Source organism: Hippichthys cyanospilos, chromosome 3, assembly GCF_059441005.1.
Source record: "Hippichthys cyanospilos isolate Australia breed blue-spotted pipefish chromosome 3, RoL_Hcya_1.0, whole genome shotgun sequence".
Taxonomy (NCBI): Eukaryota; Metazoa; Chordata; class Actinopteri; order Syngnathiformes; family Syngnathidae; genus Hippichthys; species Hippichthys cyanospilos.
Genome location: NC_142371.1, coordinates 1,300,532 through 1,317,672, shown reverse-complemented (window position 1 = coordinate 1,317,672; position 17,141 = coordinate 1,300,532). Strand labels below are relative to the sequence as shown.

General features: G+C 40.8%; 1 protein-coding gene across 2 annotated transcripts; it reads right to left on the bottom strand.

The window, feature by feature from the left end:
• Positions 1-124: 124 nt before the first annotated feature.
• On the bottom strand, positions 125-16,286 carry LOC148425354 (protein virilizer homolog). 2 transcript variants are annotated; one of them, XM_088410851.1, is made up of 27 exons: positions 16,191-16,286; positions 15,710-15,822; positions 14,270-14,356; positions 13,635-13,683; positions 13,329-13,491; positions 13,129-13,257; positions 12,713-12,940; positions 10,574-11,307; positions 9,875-10,012; positions 9,404-9,630; positions 8,803-9,330; positions 8,560-8,714; positions 8,380-8,462; positions 7,945-8,038; positions 6,943-7,331; positions 6,713-6,868; positions 5,382-5,617; positions 5,059-5,308; positions 4,403-4,620; positions 4,154-4,286; positions 3,227-3,367; positions 2,987-3,141; positions 2,776-2,872; positions 1,815-1,981; positions 1,382-1,731; positions 559-705; positions 125-486 (listed from the first exon to the last, which is right to left on the bottom strand). In XM_088410851.1, exons 1-27 carry the CDS (start codon positions 16,251-16,253, stop codon positions 275-277), a joined length of 5,442 nt encoding a protein of 1,813 aa, XP_088266977.1. In that variant the 5' UTR covers positions 16,254-16,286; the 3' UTR covers positions 125-274. The 2 variants fall into 2 exon arrangements, with proteins under 2 accessions (XP_088266977.1, XP_088266978.1); XM_088410852.1 differs by having other exon boundaries at positions 12,737-12,940.
• Positions 16,287-17,141: the final 855 nt, after the last annotated feature.

Below are 17,141 nucleotides of genomic sequence, written 5' to 3'. Positions count from 1 at the left end.
AAGGCCCCAACATATTTAAGAACCTTGATCATGTAACTAGGTCAGAAAAAAATAGAGCAGCACATGAAAGGATAGGCTTTTTTTTTTCTTCCATTAAACCAATGAAAGCCATGAAAATAAAAACTCAATTGCTATGAACTTTATTCTCTGGTTACAACTCATAACAAAACAACACAAAGATCTCCAGAGACACCTTCCCATGGAGATGGCGTAAAACAAACTGATTGGTCCGTTTGGAGCCGCGGTAGGCTATCAGTCAATGCCCAAGGTGAATTTACCTGGTGAATGAGCGGACGTGTCGGCCCCTCCCGCCTCCGCTCCCTCCCCCTCCGCTAAACTTGCTCACCTGGGAGCCCCTCCCTCCACCGCCACCTCCACCTCCAACGTTGCCAACTCCACCTCCTCCTCCTCCAGCGCTTAGCCACGAAAGCCCAGTGCCACCCCGGCCTCGCGGCGCACGATCACGTGGAGCCAGGCGATACGCATCTGGGTTGTCAAGATGGAAGGAAATATTTTGACATGTATGCAACATGTTGGCAGTTTTGTGTAATTTCTTACTTGCAGGAAGTTGTCGTGAGGGCAGAGGTCCTCGCGTGAAGTTACTTTGGCCTCCTCGTGGTTCACTGTAGGTTGCTCTGTGGGTGACGGTGGGAACTTGTGCGCTCCACGATGAGCCTCGGCCTCCCTCTCTACGTGGGTAGTTGCCTGTGGAACCAAAAGGCTTTTATCGCCCCCTGTTGGACAACTTGGGACGCTACTTCATAGAAAGAGACAGCGGGCCATGTGTTTGCGTTACTATTTGTGGAGTGGGTGTCATTTAACGCGCATGCTTAATTTATGTTCCACTATGTATTTTATGACTTTTTTAAACAAACTGACTAGGTTGTGTGTAAAAGAAGTGACATCCTGCCTGGTCAATTTTTCTTGCACAACTTTCTTGCGTTGCTCATCAAATCTTTATGAGTAAAAATTAAGGTTTGCTTTGTTTTGAAGGACAGGTCCACAGAATACACTCTGCAAAAGATTTCATACAAGGGATACAAGATTATAATATAGATTCATGTGCAGTAAATAATGACACCGTTGTTATTTGTATACAACTGCTGTAAATGTTTGGATTTTGAAGTATTGGACATTTGGCGGACTATTTTTGACTAATTTATGAAGGGTGACTTAATCGGCCAACCGATTAACCAGTAGACCCGAGTTGTGACTTTTGTCTTTGTCCCATCTGGCCATGGACTGGTTGATATCTTACTGACAAAGACCCATGTGGCTAGGAATTGCGGTTGCCACTTAAGTCACTGGACTTAATTGTGTCCATTTTTTTGACACATGACATAATTCAAGCGCGTTCAAAAGACAAAGTGGGTATGCTTACCAGATAGTAGTACACTTTTAGGCTGTGGTGGAGTGAAAAAGCGAGTCTGATTGTGGAAGGTGGCCCTGCCTCTGTTGCCAGTAAAAAGTCCTCTGGTGGGCAGCTTGGGAGAGCTTTTCAGAGGCCGCTTGGGGGGCAAAAGTCCAATTGGGGTTGTAATGTCTTTAAATTCAGCTGCCACAAAGTCATCCACGTGCATGCTGGGAGGACGGGAAGTGTTCTGTTTTCGCTGGCGAAAGATGTCGTGGGGTCGGCAGAAGTTTTGTCCTAAGCCCCCTCGACCTCCTCGGCCGCGAGGGGCCGCCATGATGTGTGCTCTCTTGGCAGGTTCCACGTAATCCGATTTACCACTGCAAACACATGGGTGGTCATTCAGTTAATGGCTTAGAAGTATGCGAAACCTGTTCAGCTCTGACATGATAATATTTGCCACCTGGATGTAATGAAGGTCTCGTGCTTGTGCCTCCCCAGTCGGAAGCCTTTTTGAGCCTTGGCGTGACCTGGCGATGAAGGCTCCGACAAAAAGGAGCGTTCCAGCTCTGCCTTCAGGTCCAGTTCTGGACAACATTCCTGAGCCAAACCCACCAGATCCACTTTCACCTATGACAAGGAAATATTCCAATGTTATTTATTATTAGACCGCGGCATAGTGGTTGGGGATCCCTGATCTAGATCAGTTGTTCTCAAATGGAGACACTTTAAAGGATACGTTAGATTTTAGCAGGGTTTCTGCATGTGTCAGAAAATCTTTTTTTTTCTTTTAAAACTTTGAGCAAATCAACTGGAACATGAACTTATTGTAAAATTGTGTTATGGTCACCCCTTTGCAAAATGTATAGTTTAAGTTTTAAGTGTTGTACAGATGCACACGGTCAATAGTGCAGTCTTTATCAAATAGTGAGGTGGGCCCCTTCTGATGTGCTAGTTTTTTCTGTTTTAGTCTAACCTGTAACCTTTATGAATGCTGTAAAAAGTAATTAACAGTTCAATCAATTAATACTGCTATTTTCTTTTTTTAATGTTAAAAACGGTACAGTTTTAGGTAGACTTCTACAATGCTTATAGATAATAATCTTATACATGGCACGGCGAGTGGGGGGCGTGAAAGGTAGGGCAGGCTTTACAAAATATAATTGAGAAGCTCTGTATAAGTGACACAATTTTCCAGCAGACAAGCCAGATATTAAATAGATAATGCCAGAATATATTTTCTTGAGTTGCTGAGTAAAATGCACCGTGAGATACCACTACAAACATAGTTCCAAAGGTTAACAAATCAGACATAAATGAGACAGCACTCTTTTAAGTCTTTTTTTTGGTGTGGTTAGGAGGTACTTGGCTGAAAAAATATTTCACAGGATGTATATCAGTTCTAGATAACCTGGAGTACTCACCATGTCAAGTTCAGTCTCTATATCATCCGTTTGGAAAGGTGAGAACCAAAGAGCCTTGAGCTGCTCATCAAGTGCTTCAGAAAGAATAAAAACTGTCCTACAAATAATAATAATAAAAAAAGGGGAAACAAAATGAGTTTGGTTAGGTTTAGTTTAATTGGAATGAGTACATGTGCCTTCATCCATTTTTGTGTAGTATCAGCAGCTGTACCTGTGATTAAATTGAGTTGCCAGGGTTTCAGGTGCTGGCAAAGTGGGCTCCATATCAACTGCAGGAGGCTCATCTGCAGCAGCCTCCAGCGTTTGCTTCAGGACCGTCACGCTCTCTAACAGGGTCTCCAGTGAATCATCCTCCTTACAAAGTTTCTGCAAGAAAAATGAAAAACACTTGAATATAAATAAACATTTGTTTTGTAGGAATCCTATATCAAAACCTTAATTATTTTTTTACCTTTATTTGTTTCTCAAAAGTCGAAAGTGGATGCGATTCTGACTGTTCCCACTGCAGGAGGGCCTTCATTTCGGATCCACTCAGCAATCGTGGAGGAACAAAGGCCGACTCCTCGACGGAGGCCTGGCCCTCTTCATTACACTAGAATAATACACAAACAAACAAACTTAAAATGACTCAGCAACAAGTTGTTTGTTTCTGGAAACAATTCAAAGGTAGCTGAAAATATATACACATTACTCACAAACCTTTTGTTGGCAGTGGGAAATGAAATGTACGGCTGTCACTATCGAATCGCATGTCTTTTTTTTTTTTAAATAAGCTATTAACGTTGAACATGAGTTGAAGTGAGTGGATAGAACTACTCATTATTTAATATCTTCTAAAAATATAAATTTTTAGACACTGTGAAATTGTGCCTACGCTTACCGGTTAGCAATCACAATTAGTTTTAGCACGCGCAATTACCATTTAAAGGTCAGCAAACACCATTTACCATTTAGTACACACATATGCATTACAACGTTATATGTATACGTATTACACATGTAATCGAGTCCTTACACCTTAAGTCACTTACGTATAATGCTAAACAATATTCTAGGAGTAAACCTAAGAGTGGGGCTATAAAAATGTCAATAGCTTCCTGTTGTTCTTCTTTCTGAAGTTTTGACTGCTGTCACTCTTTAGTTAATAGGAAATGATCCCAAACGTGTGATAGTCCCTGTTTTTTGGAAGATTTTTTCTCCCCTGCCAACATTGCAAGACTGCGTATATCTGCAAAAATGATCTAGGTAGAAAATGGGCACAAATATGGTTTCGGCGAAGCTTCAAGGCAGATATTTTAGTTAACCTATTTTTAGAATCAATTTAACGTGACTTGGTCGACTTTTTATCTCAGCCCTAATAAAAGTGAACAAAACCTACCGCTGGTTCTGTGTTGACAATCTGTCGGAGGAAGTCCAACAAAGATGAGATCAGGTCCGCAGAGTCTTTGTTGAAGGGAAATACTAATCTCTTCAATAGTGAGAATAAACCTGTACTGTGTTTCTTCAGAGCACTGAAAAAAATGAAACACATTTGACAGAGGTTTTAAAAATGTGGCCATAGTGCTGTAGGAAAAAACAGGTCTAAAAGGTAAGTAAAAGAGGGGGTTAAACCGATGGTGGGCTTTACATTTTGAGATGGTAAAGTCCGTAGTCGTGTTCTGTAAGGAATGTCATAGTCCTGATACAGGTAAGAAGAAGAGGTGCACTGCTGTCCCTATTTGACAAAACTTCCATCAAGGAATTGCAAATAGATGACAGCATCTCTCGGCCTGGGAGTGCATTGGCCAGCTGGTCCACTTCTGACACGCAGTTTTCACCCCCTTGAGAAATCACCAGAGAAATGTCCTGGAAAACATGGCATTAAATCTCAGACTTATTTTTTTCCCTGAAAATATAATATTAAAAAAATGATGATGGAAGGGACCTTGAAGTGCATACCAACTGTACATTCAAAACGTGAATTATTGTCAAACATTCTTTTTTTTTTATGATGCAGTGCATGGAGCCAATGATGAGGGGGAACTTCTGTGGCCATGTCAGGACTGTTTGTAGACTGACAAAAAGTGTTAAACCAAAGATAATTGTTCTTTTAAAAAAAAAAGTTTCATAAATCAAATTGTTTGTATGATCATAAACTTAGCTTCCACTGTATTTTATGAGTTGGTGGTTGACCATAATTCCTTGACACAATTACTACATTCCTAATATATAGAGTTAGGAGGAAAAAAGCGTAAAACCGAAACAAAGTGAGCTTACAAGAAAAACACAGTTGACCTTGCTTACCTGGTCACACAGTGACTGTAATATTGTTCCCATGAGTTCGCTGCATTGCTGCTGCTGTAATGAGTGGTTGGTGGGAGGCACCAGGAGAGGGAGCAGCAAAGGAAAGAGATCTGCCACTTGTTCGTCTCCAGACACTGAGCCAGAGAGTAGGTGTAGCGTGGCACATTTACAAGCTCTCTGTGACGCCAGCGCGTCAGTCAAAGAAAGTAGTCGTAAGACTTGGGCCCAGCACGGACCTTTGCCCTCCACCCTGTGGGAGGTAAATTTTCCCCTCAATCAATAGTCATGAAACGTAACCACAGCACACGGTAGTGTCCACTCACGGCTGTAACTCCTCCAACAGCAACTCCAGTAAGGTCTTCATGATGAGTATTGCGGTAGGAGACGATAGGTCCGCCAGCTGAAGACACACTCTCCTGAGAATGGCCAAAAGCGGAGGGCAGCTGGTGGCACACACACAGCGCAAAGCTTCAGAGAACACTTTCCACTGGGCCCGGACGTGCATGCTCCACAGCTTCCTCGTGTTTAAAGCCACTGCGACGTCTTGTACCGACAGAACCTGCAAAACCAACAACATACACGTCTAAATATCACAATCTGGATCATTATCTGCAGAAATTGGACTCAATATATTATTAATATATTAAAAAAAAAGAGAAAAAATTAGGACTCAAACTACTACCCCACAATTCTGCGTGCTAAGTAAAATTGTATTTTACCTCTAGGTAGTTTACCTCTAGGTAGTAGTGTTTTATTTCATTTTATGATAAATCAACAGAATAGTTTTTAGTTTTAGCTTTCATCAATTTAATTGTTTTTATTTTGTTAAGGGTGTGTGTAACCTATAGACGGGTATGAAATATAAGAAAATATATTTTGAAATTGACCAGTGACGTGTGTTGACTTTAGAGGGTTAATTTACTTATTTAGCAATTTTAAGTGGTAAAAAGGTTACCACCAGCTGTCGACTGTAAATGAATTTACATGAAGCTTGTGCATGTGATGTATTCTTCAGTGAGTGGGAATTGTACACAAAAAAATGTCTCATGAATTATAGACATAATACTTACGGTACATGAACTTTTGAAAAAGGCTCAACAAGTATCCTTTTAATTTTTAACAAATTAAACTTTTAATTTTATTTGACCGATAGTCTACACAAGCAAAAATGGCCTTTATTTGGCACACGTTTTTTTATTTTTAAGTCCTAAACCAGCAAGAATTTTCAGATTTTGAAACATTTAAGGGTTCGTTACAATTAAGCAATGGCTGTTACGGATGCTTTCATCTGTTTTACCTGTTTAGACTGAAAGTGGTCGCTATGCCCAGTAAAAGGTTAATACAATCTACTACTCTATGAATCTTACTTTTTTTATTCTTACATGTATGGCTAGGCTCTGTGGTTTAAAAGTGTGTCATGATATGAGTAATTAATATCAGTATCAATGTAAATTGATTTTTTTTTTTCGTTCATTGTTTTTTCTGAAGATGAATTTCAACTAGGTAAATTTAGGTCATTTTATTTTGAAATAATAATTATAATATTTGACCTTAAATGAAACACAAATGTCAACACAAGAATGAAAAGTCACATAAATTGGTCATTGGTCATGGAAGCGGCTACCATGCCCAGTAAAAGGTTAAGATGAAGTACCTGAGTGCTTTGCATTGGAAGAGGCAGTGGCAGGAGCTCAGACAACAGTGTAAGACCAGAGAAGAGCCCTTCAGGAGCCTTCAGTAACGATACTAAAACTTCTTTTAGCATCAGTGACCATGTGTTACTGGCCAGAGTCTCCTCTGTATGTGTCACCTGTAAAAAAAAATAAATACATGCGTTGACTCACATGCAATAAAGGAGGCAAGACGATCTCAAAGCTCACACACCTCTTCATTGACACCTTGGGTAAAAGTTAGGAGCACATCAACAATAAGCGCCTGCACTCTGCTCTCCTCCCCATCCAGTCGTCCCGATGCAGGGATTGAACAGACTATCATGTGGAGCATAACCAACACATTGGCTACACGAGTGTCTCTGAACTGGAAGGCGCCTCCGCGGAGCAGCTCAGTCAGCATGGTGCGCAGCAGGCGCAGTGTGCTGATGCAAACGTGAAGGATCATGCAGCGCTGCGGCGTGGGGCCCATGTTTCCGTGCAAGCGCCATGGCTGTAGTAGCACGCTGCAGAGCTTCTGAAGGACGCGCACGCATGTGTCTAGACCTTCGCCAGAAAACAGCTGAACACAAGCAAGACTCCATTTCAGATCCCTTTGCTGACCTGGAGAAACATGGGGGACAAGGTGAGAAGTTTATATGGAGCTGCTTTTTGCACCAAAACCTTAGCATTTCTACTTTTAAGTAGCCTGGGCCTTTTATTTAGACTAAGGAAAAGCATAAAAGATGAGATTCAGCGTTTTCAACTGATAGGTCAGGATTCAAAAGCACACTATAGATCATTTTACATTTATTTCGGGGCTTCTCAGTTTTAGCACTCAGTTTAGCGCTCTTTTTGATTGATATTATTTTATAAGGCTTATTTGTTAGGGTTTGATTTATTCATTATTTACTTTAAGTGCAGTATATTAGCTTGTGTCAGAAGTGGTAAACAAGTTAATGACTGTGAAGCTTTGAGGCAGAGATTTTGTTACGATTTTTTTTTAATCTAATTATGTGAGCGATATGAGAGATATTTGATGAATTGGTTCAGCCTACTGGTTATTCCTTTTTGCACATGCAGTTATGCACATTCTAAATCATCCTCAGTGTCTCAATAAGTGATCTGAAAGTTCACAATTTGAGCAAATACGGCACGGGAGCTTTGATAAAAAAAAAAATATATATATATATATATATATATAAAAGTCCTGTTATATAAGTATTCCATTACTTACCTGCAACAAGTGGCAAGGGGCAGGCAATGTGACAAATCACCCTGAGAGCAGTGACAAGTCCAGTTCCCTCGGGAGTTAACACACTTTCCACATTCTGATGACATCAGAGAGTAGACATAAAAATTATATACTGCACTACTTCCTATAGGCAGCCTCAACTTTAACATGCAAGGGAGTGTATGTGTGAGAAGTCCAGACATGTCAGAGGTATTTTGTATACTAACACAACATACAGTATATTAGATTACTTTTTTTTTTAATTAGGTGAGATCACTTAGATTCACACACCAATAGCACCTAAGGACAATTTAGTATGTCCAATACACCTGTCATGCATGTTTTTGGAGTGTGGAAGGAAACCGGAGTGCGTCCGTCCGTTCATCCGTCAAGCTATTCGTTTTGATCGATTATAGTAATAACAGCAAAATCTTATACCTGTTTGACGTAGTCTAAAAGTGGTGAGATCCCGCCGATCTCGAAGCGCAGTTTTTCCAATGGCTCCAGCCATTTGCTCAACTCTGAAAGGCAATATTCAGCATTATTACTGTGAAGACGCACTACAACTATAGATTTCTCCACATATATTTATATAAAAATGTAAATTGTCATATTCACCCTGTAGCTTGGCGTTGGCGTCATCAGCCTTGGCTATAGACATCAGTGGAGCAGTATACTGTTCCATCATGCGCAGCTCATTAGAGCTTTGTACTACCAATAGGACGAGCATACACGCGTAGTTGTATGTCACTGCTTTGCGTGGCTTGGCATCACTTTAAAAAAAAAAAAAAAAAAGATTTTTATATTCAGACATGACTAAAAAGTTAGGCCAGGAAATGTGGAATAAGAAGAGGATCTCACCCTTGTCCTTCCTTGCTGTAGTGCTGCAAGAGGGTGACCAAACAGGACAAGTTGTTTTCCAAACTCAAAACGTGTGCCACGGCACTGCGACCAGTCACCGTGAATGTCATTAGGTAGAGAGAATGAAGCATGGCCAGGACCTCAGGATTGTCACCTTCATCCAAGCCCACCCCCCCATCTACTCCAGAGGTCACGTGACTCATGAGCTCCGAGACCCCCTGGAGAGCATGCAGGGCCTGAATGAGCCACAGGCCAAAGCCCTCTTCACCAAACACGGGCCCGGTGAGAGCTCCCTCTCCTCCAGTGAAGGCCGACTCCTCCCCGTCGTTCTCGGCAACGGATGCAAGAAGGCGCAGGAGTAAGTTTGTGGGTGCGGGTTGGGCGAGAAGGAAGAGCAGACCCGACTGCGTGAGTGATAGGAAGCGAAGGAGCTCTCTTACGGCTTGGGTGACGCCAAAGTGCCCGGCTGCCGCTGCTGCAGAAAGCGCCACTGATATGCTCTCCAGAAAATGGCATGCATGTAAGTACCTGGAGATGATCATTAAAGTCAACATTTGGTGCACAATTGAATTTTAAAATGCATTTTGAAACCTTGAGTCACCTATAAAGTGTTGGGTATGGACCATCCCTCTCCTGTGGTCCCGTTATTCTCACAGAAGTTGGAAATGCTTTCCCTGGGGGCTGCACCATGCAGTGAGGGGCGGTTTCCAGCAGGTGATACAGTTCCTCCAAAACGCCCACCAACCGATCGAGCTCCGCTTCACTCACAGTGGAGGAACTCAGGGCCGGCTCCTCGTCCATGGGCGTGTCAGTATCCTCCATCTCCTCCTGAAAAGAAAGCGTTTAAATTTTTTGTCACTAAAGTCATAGGGATTGTTCCTAAAATAGTCGTGAAAAATGCGGATGCCATGTCACAAATAGAATATTACAAAAAATTGCCCAGTTATTTGATTCCCATATTTCTAATATACTCTGTTGTTCAACTTTTTATTTCATGGTAACAAAAACAGTGCCAAATCAAATTAATAATTAATCATCAATATTTGCAATATTTGTGTGAGTCAGTGAGTACCTGCTGCGGCTCGCTCCAAGCTGCTGCTGTTCGCTGGAGGTCAAGCAGTACCTCAAACATATGGCTTTTCTGAAGAATGGCATTGCCAGCAGTTATGACCCTCACCGTTTCATCCCGCAGGAACAGTTGCACTAAACGCTGTTGAAGGATAGGACTTTAGAAATTGGGAAACCAAAAACTGAACATTAACATATGCTTTTTTTTTTTTTTTTTTGATTGATTGATTGATTAAAAATCAGGATGATTTGAGTTTTTCTTCTAGAATTTCAACGCCTTCTTACAATATACAAACAGCATGGTTACAAACTGTTTTTAGGAAAACATGGGGCAGTAAAAAGTTGAAATAAAATACCGCCGATATACAGAACCAAACAATGACTCATCCATAAACCAGCCATTCTGAAATGTACTCATGTTTTTTTTGTTTTTGAGTGAGGGAGGAAAAATAAAAATATTTCAAGCCGGCCTAGTTTTTGCTGAAGACAGTCCTTTTTGATCCTGGATTATATCCCTACAAAAAGTGACTGGTCCAAGTTTATTTCATATTAATAGTACATCTTTGGCATGATTATTGATATAAATATTGCGAGATGAGTTTGTTAGTTTGGATCAAACAGGTCTGCTATAAATTAAAAAAAAAAAAACTATTGCGAAGCCCATGTTCAAAGATCTACTTAAAATGATAACGCTGATGCAAACCTGATAGCCAGTTTTCTCTGCCTCGCCAGCGTCAAGGAAAGCTTCTACCCCTACAGGAGAGCTAATCAGAGCATCAAGTGCCCTGAGAAGACTCAGTTTCAACGTGGAGGAGACATGGTCCCTATGAAGGAGATTCAACAACATGTCCAGAGCCCCATCACGCAGCAGTATCTTCAGGCCCTGTGGACAGTCTGCTAGGTACGACGCTAGCTTGGCACCAGCTTTTAGTTGTCTGAGGTTCAGAGCAATTGGTTGCGTGAGGGCAATGTCAATACTTAAAGCTTGAAGAGTCCACTGAGCTAAAAGATTGACATGCTCTTCCATGGCCACGCGCTCACCCTGTTTAATGAGGCACGCAAAGCCCTTGCCGAGAAGTCCTGACACTTCTTCCAGGGCAGTGACCCAGCGGACATCTCTTTCTTCGCCGATGCTTCCTAGCAGTTCTTTCAGTTGCGCTACAACATCAGTGTCCTCCCCACTAGCTGCTCCCTCAGGACTACTCAAGTCTTTGGGCTCATCTACGCTTGGCTTCTCAGGCTGGGTGTCAAAGATGGACTTGTACGGAGGAGTGAAGTAGACCAATGGTCGGAGTTCGCGTTCATAGGGGTCAAACTGGACCGGTGGAACAGATGCAAGATCCTCAGGCGTGTAGTCCATGTCAAAGGAGGGCAGCTTGAATGTGCCGTTATCCAGGTCATCCTCATCGCTGGATATCTGCTCATAACCGTCATCACCTAAACAAAATACAAGATTCATTTGACAGCTTTATTTACTGCACTGTGAATGAAGGCATTTTAAAATTATGAAATGCAAAAAGAATAACAGAGAGGAAGCCAGTGACTAATGGTATCCTTTTCTTGTTCATTGTATAGGCTGTGTTCAGAATCATTCTCTCAGGACCTTGAAAAGTAAACAAATTTGATGCTATTTTGACCTTGAAGGATTCTTGCACCCAACTATTGAATGCGACTATTATACAACCACAGTCTATATCACCTATTCAACAAAAAGATAATTTTTCCCTCAAATGGCTTCTAACTAGGGATAGACAAGCACCGATATTTGAACAGATATTCGGCATGAGGGCGAATATCTGAACTGTCCCTTTTTAAAAATCTGTTGACCGATAAATCAATGTAAAATTGTGCTAACTACAGATAACTATTTATTTAAGTTTTCAGTTAACTTGATCTGAGATTCTGCTGACCCTGGAAACAATCTTCTTCACCTTTTTGTTTTTGTCTGAAATTTGTTTGAAGACAAATAAAGTGAAATGTTAATATTTCTCTGGTTTCAAAATGTTCTAGAATGTATAAAAATAAAAGAACAACAATATGCAAATCTGAAAAGTTGTTAAACAAACATGTTTAAAGAGATTGAAACATTTTTTCAGTTGGAGATTCTTTTTTCTTTTACATACCAACATTTTGTTTTAATTTTACTGAAAACAAATACAATCACAAAATACCATATCTCGGCCTGCATCATTGCTAATAATAGGTAACAGTCTATCTTTACTTGTAACATATTGAAATGCTTAATATTTCACATTGTTGAATGGATCTTATGTGCAAACTAATATTTAACATCATATTGTTTAAAGCTGAGGGTGTTTTATAAAATGAATCCAAGCAAATCCTACCTCGTTAATCCGTGTTGCGATCTTGTTGACTATTTTAAACTGTATATCGTGAATTTTTATCTTGCTTGGAAAAAATATAATCAAAGGATACCCTCCAAATGTAATTTTATGTATATGTAACCATTATAAAGAAACACAATGCAGTGGGATAGGGAAAGATTCCGAACACAGCCATAGACAGAACTGATGACAGCTTCACTTCTAATCATGCAGGCCCAGTTGAACATGCAGGACACATTGACAGTTTTAGTAGGATCCACTTTTACTTTGTAACATAGTATAGTGGTTGATCATAAGCCTTGTTAGCTGAGAGTGTTGATGGAGGCAGCATGCCACAGCAAATCCCTTTTACTCAATCCCAAATGAACCCAGTTCATGTAACCTTCAAAGGTCCGATGAGCTGGTGAATGGTTGATGCTCTACTTCAAACAGGGTTTCGAGCCTTGCATTCATTTGAGATTGGAGACTGTACATCTCCCACCAAACAACTCCCCTACCTTCCTCCATCTCCTCGTCCTCACCCTCATCGTCCTCTTCTTCCTCATCTTCCGGAACGCTCCCCTCCGTCCGCACGTCTTCTTCCTCCTCCTGCTCTTCCTCTTCGTCCTCCCCCTCCTCTTGTTCGGCGTCGGAATAAGCCTCGTCGGCAGCCAGCGACCTTTCGGGCGACACTGCCTCCAGGTAGTCCTCGCGACCCTCGCGTGACTCATCTTTGGCCAAGCCCACTGTTGACATCACAGTCAAGATGACATTTATCCCCCAAAAAATAAAAAAATAAAGTCTAAATTCTGATAAAATTGCTGATGACCTTTGGAAACACAATAAACTGTGACTATGTGAAGGCATTACAGTCAGGATACCATAAAATACATTATGATTGCTTAAAAAAGTAATGGTACTGTATGCGACTCACTGCTTGCTCCTGGTACTTGGACTTGCTCCTCATCGTCATCATCAGGGGGTGGGGGCCCAGGTGGAGTGCGAGGTCCTCGAGGTGCTGGTCTGGGTGGACTGCCATTGTATTGGTCATCCTTTTCCCAGTCTATATAGTACGACATTAAGCACTGTAAGGCGTAATCTACTGAAATGATATTCACTTGGAATGTAACCCACCTTGTTTAATGAGTCTTTTGGGCCCGCATGGCTGTTGGGGCGGCGGGGGAGGCGGTGGCGGGGGTGAGCCTTGCTCATGTCCATGCGAACGCTCCGCTGTGCCGTACACAGCCAAGGTCAGGCTGGTGTACCAGCCACGCAGCACCAGGCCATCTGTGTTGATCTTCACACACGTACAAACGCCATGTTAAACTTTGACTCTTTTTTTTTTTGAAGACACAATTTATCTGGGCTGGGACATTTTTCCACATGGTGATAGAACTTATTGACCAGTTAGTCGAAACTTCACCCTCCAATTTGGCTCACCTTTCCACTGGGTCTGAAGACGATCGACTTGTTCTCATCATATTCCAGACTGAAGAAAAAAGATCAAGGGAGCATTAACACAAAAATCTGTCCATAAACTATTGCGGTGTACAGACAATGCTGCCTTGCATTTCTTGTTAATCATGCTAGTTTATGGCACCAATAAGAAACCCTGAAAATAATTGTGGTAAAAACTCTCATTCTAACATCCCTGGCAACATAATACCTGGGATGTGTCATATCTATCCATTACAAAAACCCTAATTGAGATTCATTCAAACTCTGGGGCTACGCCATTTACAACTTTGTTATAATTTTGAGAAAAGCTCAGTCAATACTCAACCTGGGACCACTGGTGTATGCTGTGCCATTCTTAACTACAAACAAGGGTGTGGTTGAATTTCTGGTGAGACCAGTTAGGCAAAAAAAGGAACAAAGACGCTTGAATATGGGTGGGTACACACACAAACACCGTCCTCTAAGAACTGAGTCTGGATGCTGCTGTGACTGGTTCTACAGGTCAGACAGACATCTGCATCTTAGAGCACTTTGGAGATCTACCCGGGAACTAAAGACAATAAATCGGACAGGCTCAAAATTATACCAAAACAAAACAAGATGGTTGGTATCCTCACCTGCCAAGCCTGTTGAAGGTTGGGCTGTTGGGTTTAGGGACATTATTAAAGAACAGCTCCAGCTGGAAGGCATGAGGGGATGTCTCTCTAGAAAACCAAACACAGTCGATGAAACAAATGAATAGCTTTTGCCCCCTCAAAGTTGAGATTCGTACCCCATCAACACAGGCGTGTGGTACATAAAAACACAGGTAAGTAATTTGTTAGCCGCCAAGGAAGAAAAGCTGCTACAACAGCAACAAAAAAATATAAATTGTCTACACACACCTTTCTAAGTAAGACTATGATGAGTGGTTTCAAACATGTTTCTGATATTGTGACATATCAACAAACAGTCCAATTGAAAAAAAAAGGTTCTTTACAAGCTTGTAAAGCAGTATCCATGTGGTAATATTTGTGCATTTTCATGAATGGGAGAACATTACAGACATACAGTTATATGAGAGAAACTGGTGCATCCACAAAGGAAGCATAAATTGGAACGTTGTCATGATCGTAATTATTTAGCCAGTAAGATAATTCATTTGTGACACGTGTAAAAAAAAAAAAACACTATGACGTCAATTTAAAATCACTGTCTCCATGAAATAAGTAATGTACAGTGGTACCTCGGTCCTCGAACGCCTCTATACTCGACTGCTCGATGCTCGGTGCTCGACCAAAAAAATCAAGTAGGTAATGCATCGGACCTCGATCAGATTTTCGGTTCTCGACTAACCGAGCCTAGCCGAGCCGAGCCGAGCCGAGCCGAGCCGACCCGAACGCGCTCCTCGGCCCTTCTCGGCCAGCGGGTAAGCGCCAGTTCAACTCAGACCGCCAGCGGAGTAAGACGTTTGTTCGAGTATTTCTTCCCGGATTTAAACTTTTTCGTGTTGCTCTAGCCCTTAATAATGGGTCCAAAGAAAGACAGTGATAAGGGGAAGGCAAAGAGGAAAACAATGAGGACCACTATTGAACCGAAGAAGGAAATTATAGCAAAATATGAACGCGGTGTACCTCGCGTCGCAGTTAGCTAGCGTCATCATGGAAGGAGTAACTCCCTCCCGTCCTCTCCACATCCATTCCTGTATGCCATCAACCACTCTCCAAAACGTAAGTAAATTATACAAAATGGTTTATAATGCTTTATTTATCTTTATCTTTATCATGTACTGCTTGTGCACATTTACTTGTGCACACATACTTTCCATTATTTCTTATGGGAAAATTGCTTTCGGTGTTCGAACAAATCGGTGCTCGACCACCACCTCAGAACGGATTATGGTCGAGTACCGAGGTACCACTGTACTGTACATTGAAGAAGCGAATGCCTTATCTTTACACCAAAATAAAAAAATCACCACTTGCTCTTCTACTATTGCCACAAACAGAAGTCAGAACTGCAAATAAAGAAATGACATTTAGCTGACTCAGTCTAAATGTTTACCATCTTGGTCTTACCCGCATGCTCTGCTGTCAGGTAAATTGCTATGTGCTTTGATTCCGGGAGGAATGACACGGACTTCTGTGATCAGCACCACACAAGGGAAGCGCACCACATCCACATTGGTAAACTGCGTGTAAACGGACAAATAAATGTCAACAAGTTCAACTCCACATGCACAACAAACACCCCAGTGCGAATAGCTTAGATCGCACGTAAACAAAGCCAACAATCAACAGAGAACATTTTTAATCTGATGGTAATTCTCATACAAAGAAAATTTATACATATACCGAATTAAAAAAAAACTGCATAACTGCGTGAATCAATCAGAAACGTTGTTGATTATCATGTTTACCGTGCAGACAATGCTAACATTAGCAAGCTAGCCCCACTGCACTTGCATTTGTCAATTTAGGAACAAGAAAAAATATACATGTAATGGATGCAAACTTGCAAACTGCTCTTCATTCTAAATAGAATACGCAATTTCCTTACCTCTGCGCTCTGGTGTTTAAAAGTATCTAGAAAAAGGAGCTCAGTTGTAGAATCCCCCGCCATTGCTTTCGGTTACCGCTGGCCGCAGGGTCAACTTCCGCCTGTGTCTATTACTTCCGGAGCACGGCCGTCAAGCGTCAATTGCAAACTTGACTTAACTTGAAAAAGTGCCCAAGTAAATTTCAAAACATTGTATGTTTTATGTTATTAATACACGTTGACGTTTTTACTATTTATTGAAATTGACTGAACGTTCATACATTGCACAGCGGCTTGATAAAATGAACAGAACAGGTTTACGTTTATTACGTTTATTTACACATGTAATTAAGTAGCTATAAGTGCTTATGATGTATAGCATGGAAAGAAAAAGCGAGAATATCTTATTGATTAACTAAACAGGAAGAATAAAAAATAGTCTAAAGACTATTAAAATACATTTGTAGTAAATTCTTGACTGATAACTAAATGAGTAATTTTCATATACCCTGTAGTTTGAATGGCTTTCGTTTAATCAACATCTGAAACTGCATTTCATATTATGAGAAAATGTTATAGAATAATTTAAGTATAATTACGCTAGGAATTTTAAAAATCAATTACAGCTTGTTGTGTTTTGCATTTAAGATAAACCAATTGCAATGCAATTCAAAGTATCAATCAAATAAAAATATACTTGCGTTTTAACGAGGAAAAGTTAACAATCTTCTAGTTAATTAATGAAATAAAATTACCAGTAAAATTTGTTAAATATAATCTATAGAAGTAAACTGTAACAAATTCCAAATGGTTTGCTGATTTATTATATTATTTACAGTAACTAATACATACAATAATTATCTATTAAACTACGGTTATATTAATTTGAAACAATACAAATACTGTATTACTTTTAATTAAATTTTACATGTTTACATACACGAATACCCCGACCTGGCCATTCAATAACGC

Bases quoted from the DNA above. Each gene is read 5' to 3' on its own strand.
- LOC148425354 (XM_088410851.1), bottom strand. From the start codon at position 16,253: ATGGCGGGGGATTCTACAACTGAGCTCCTTTTTCTAGATACTTTTAAA. The intron at 13,684-14,269 runs GTGAGGATACCA...TTTTTTCTTCAG, and splicing joins ACCTTCAACAGGCTTGGCAG to TCTGGAATATGATGAGAACA. The intron at 7,332-7,944 runs GTAAGTAATGGA...ATGTTTCTCCAG, and splicing joins CCCCTTGCCACTTGTTGCAG to GTCAGCAAAGGGATCTGAAA.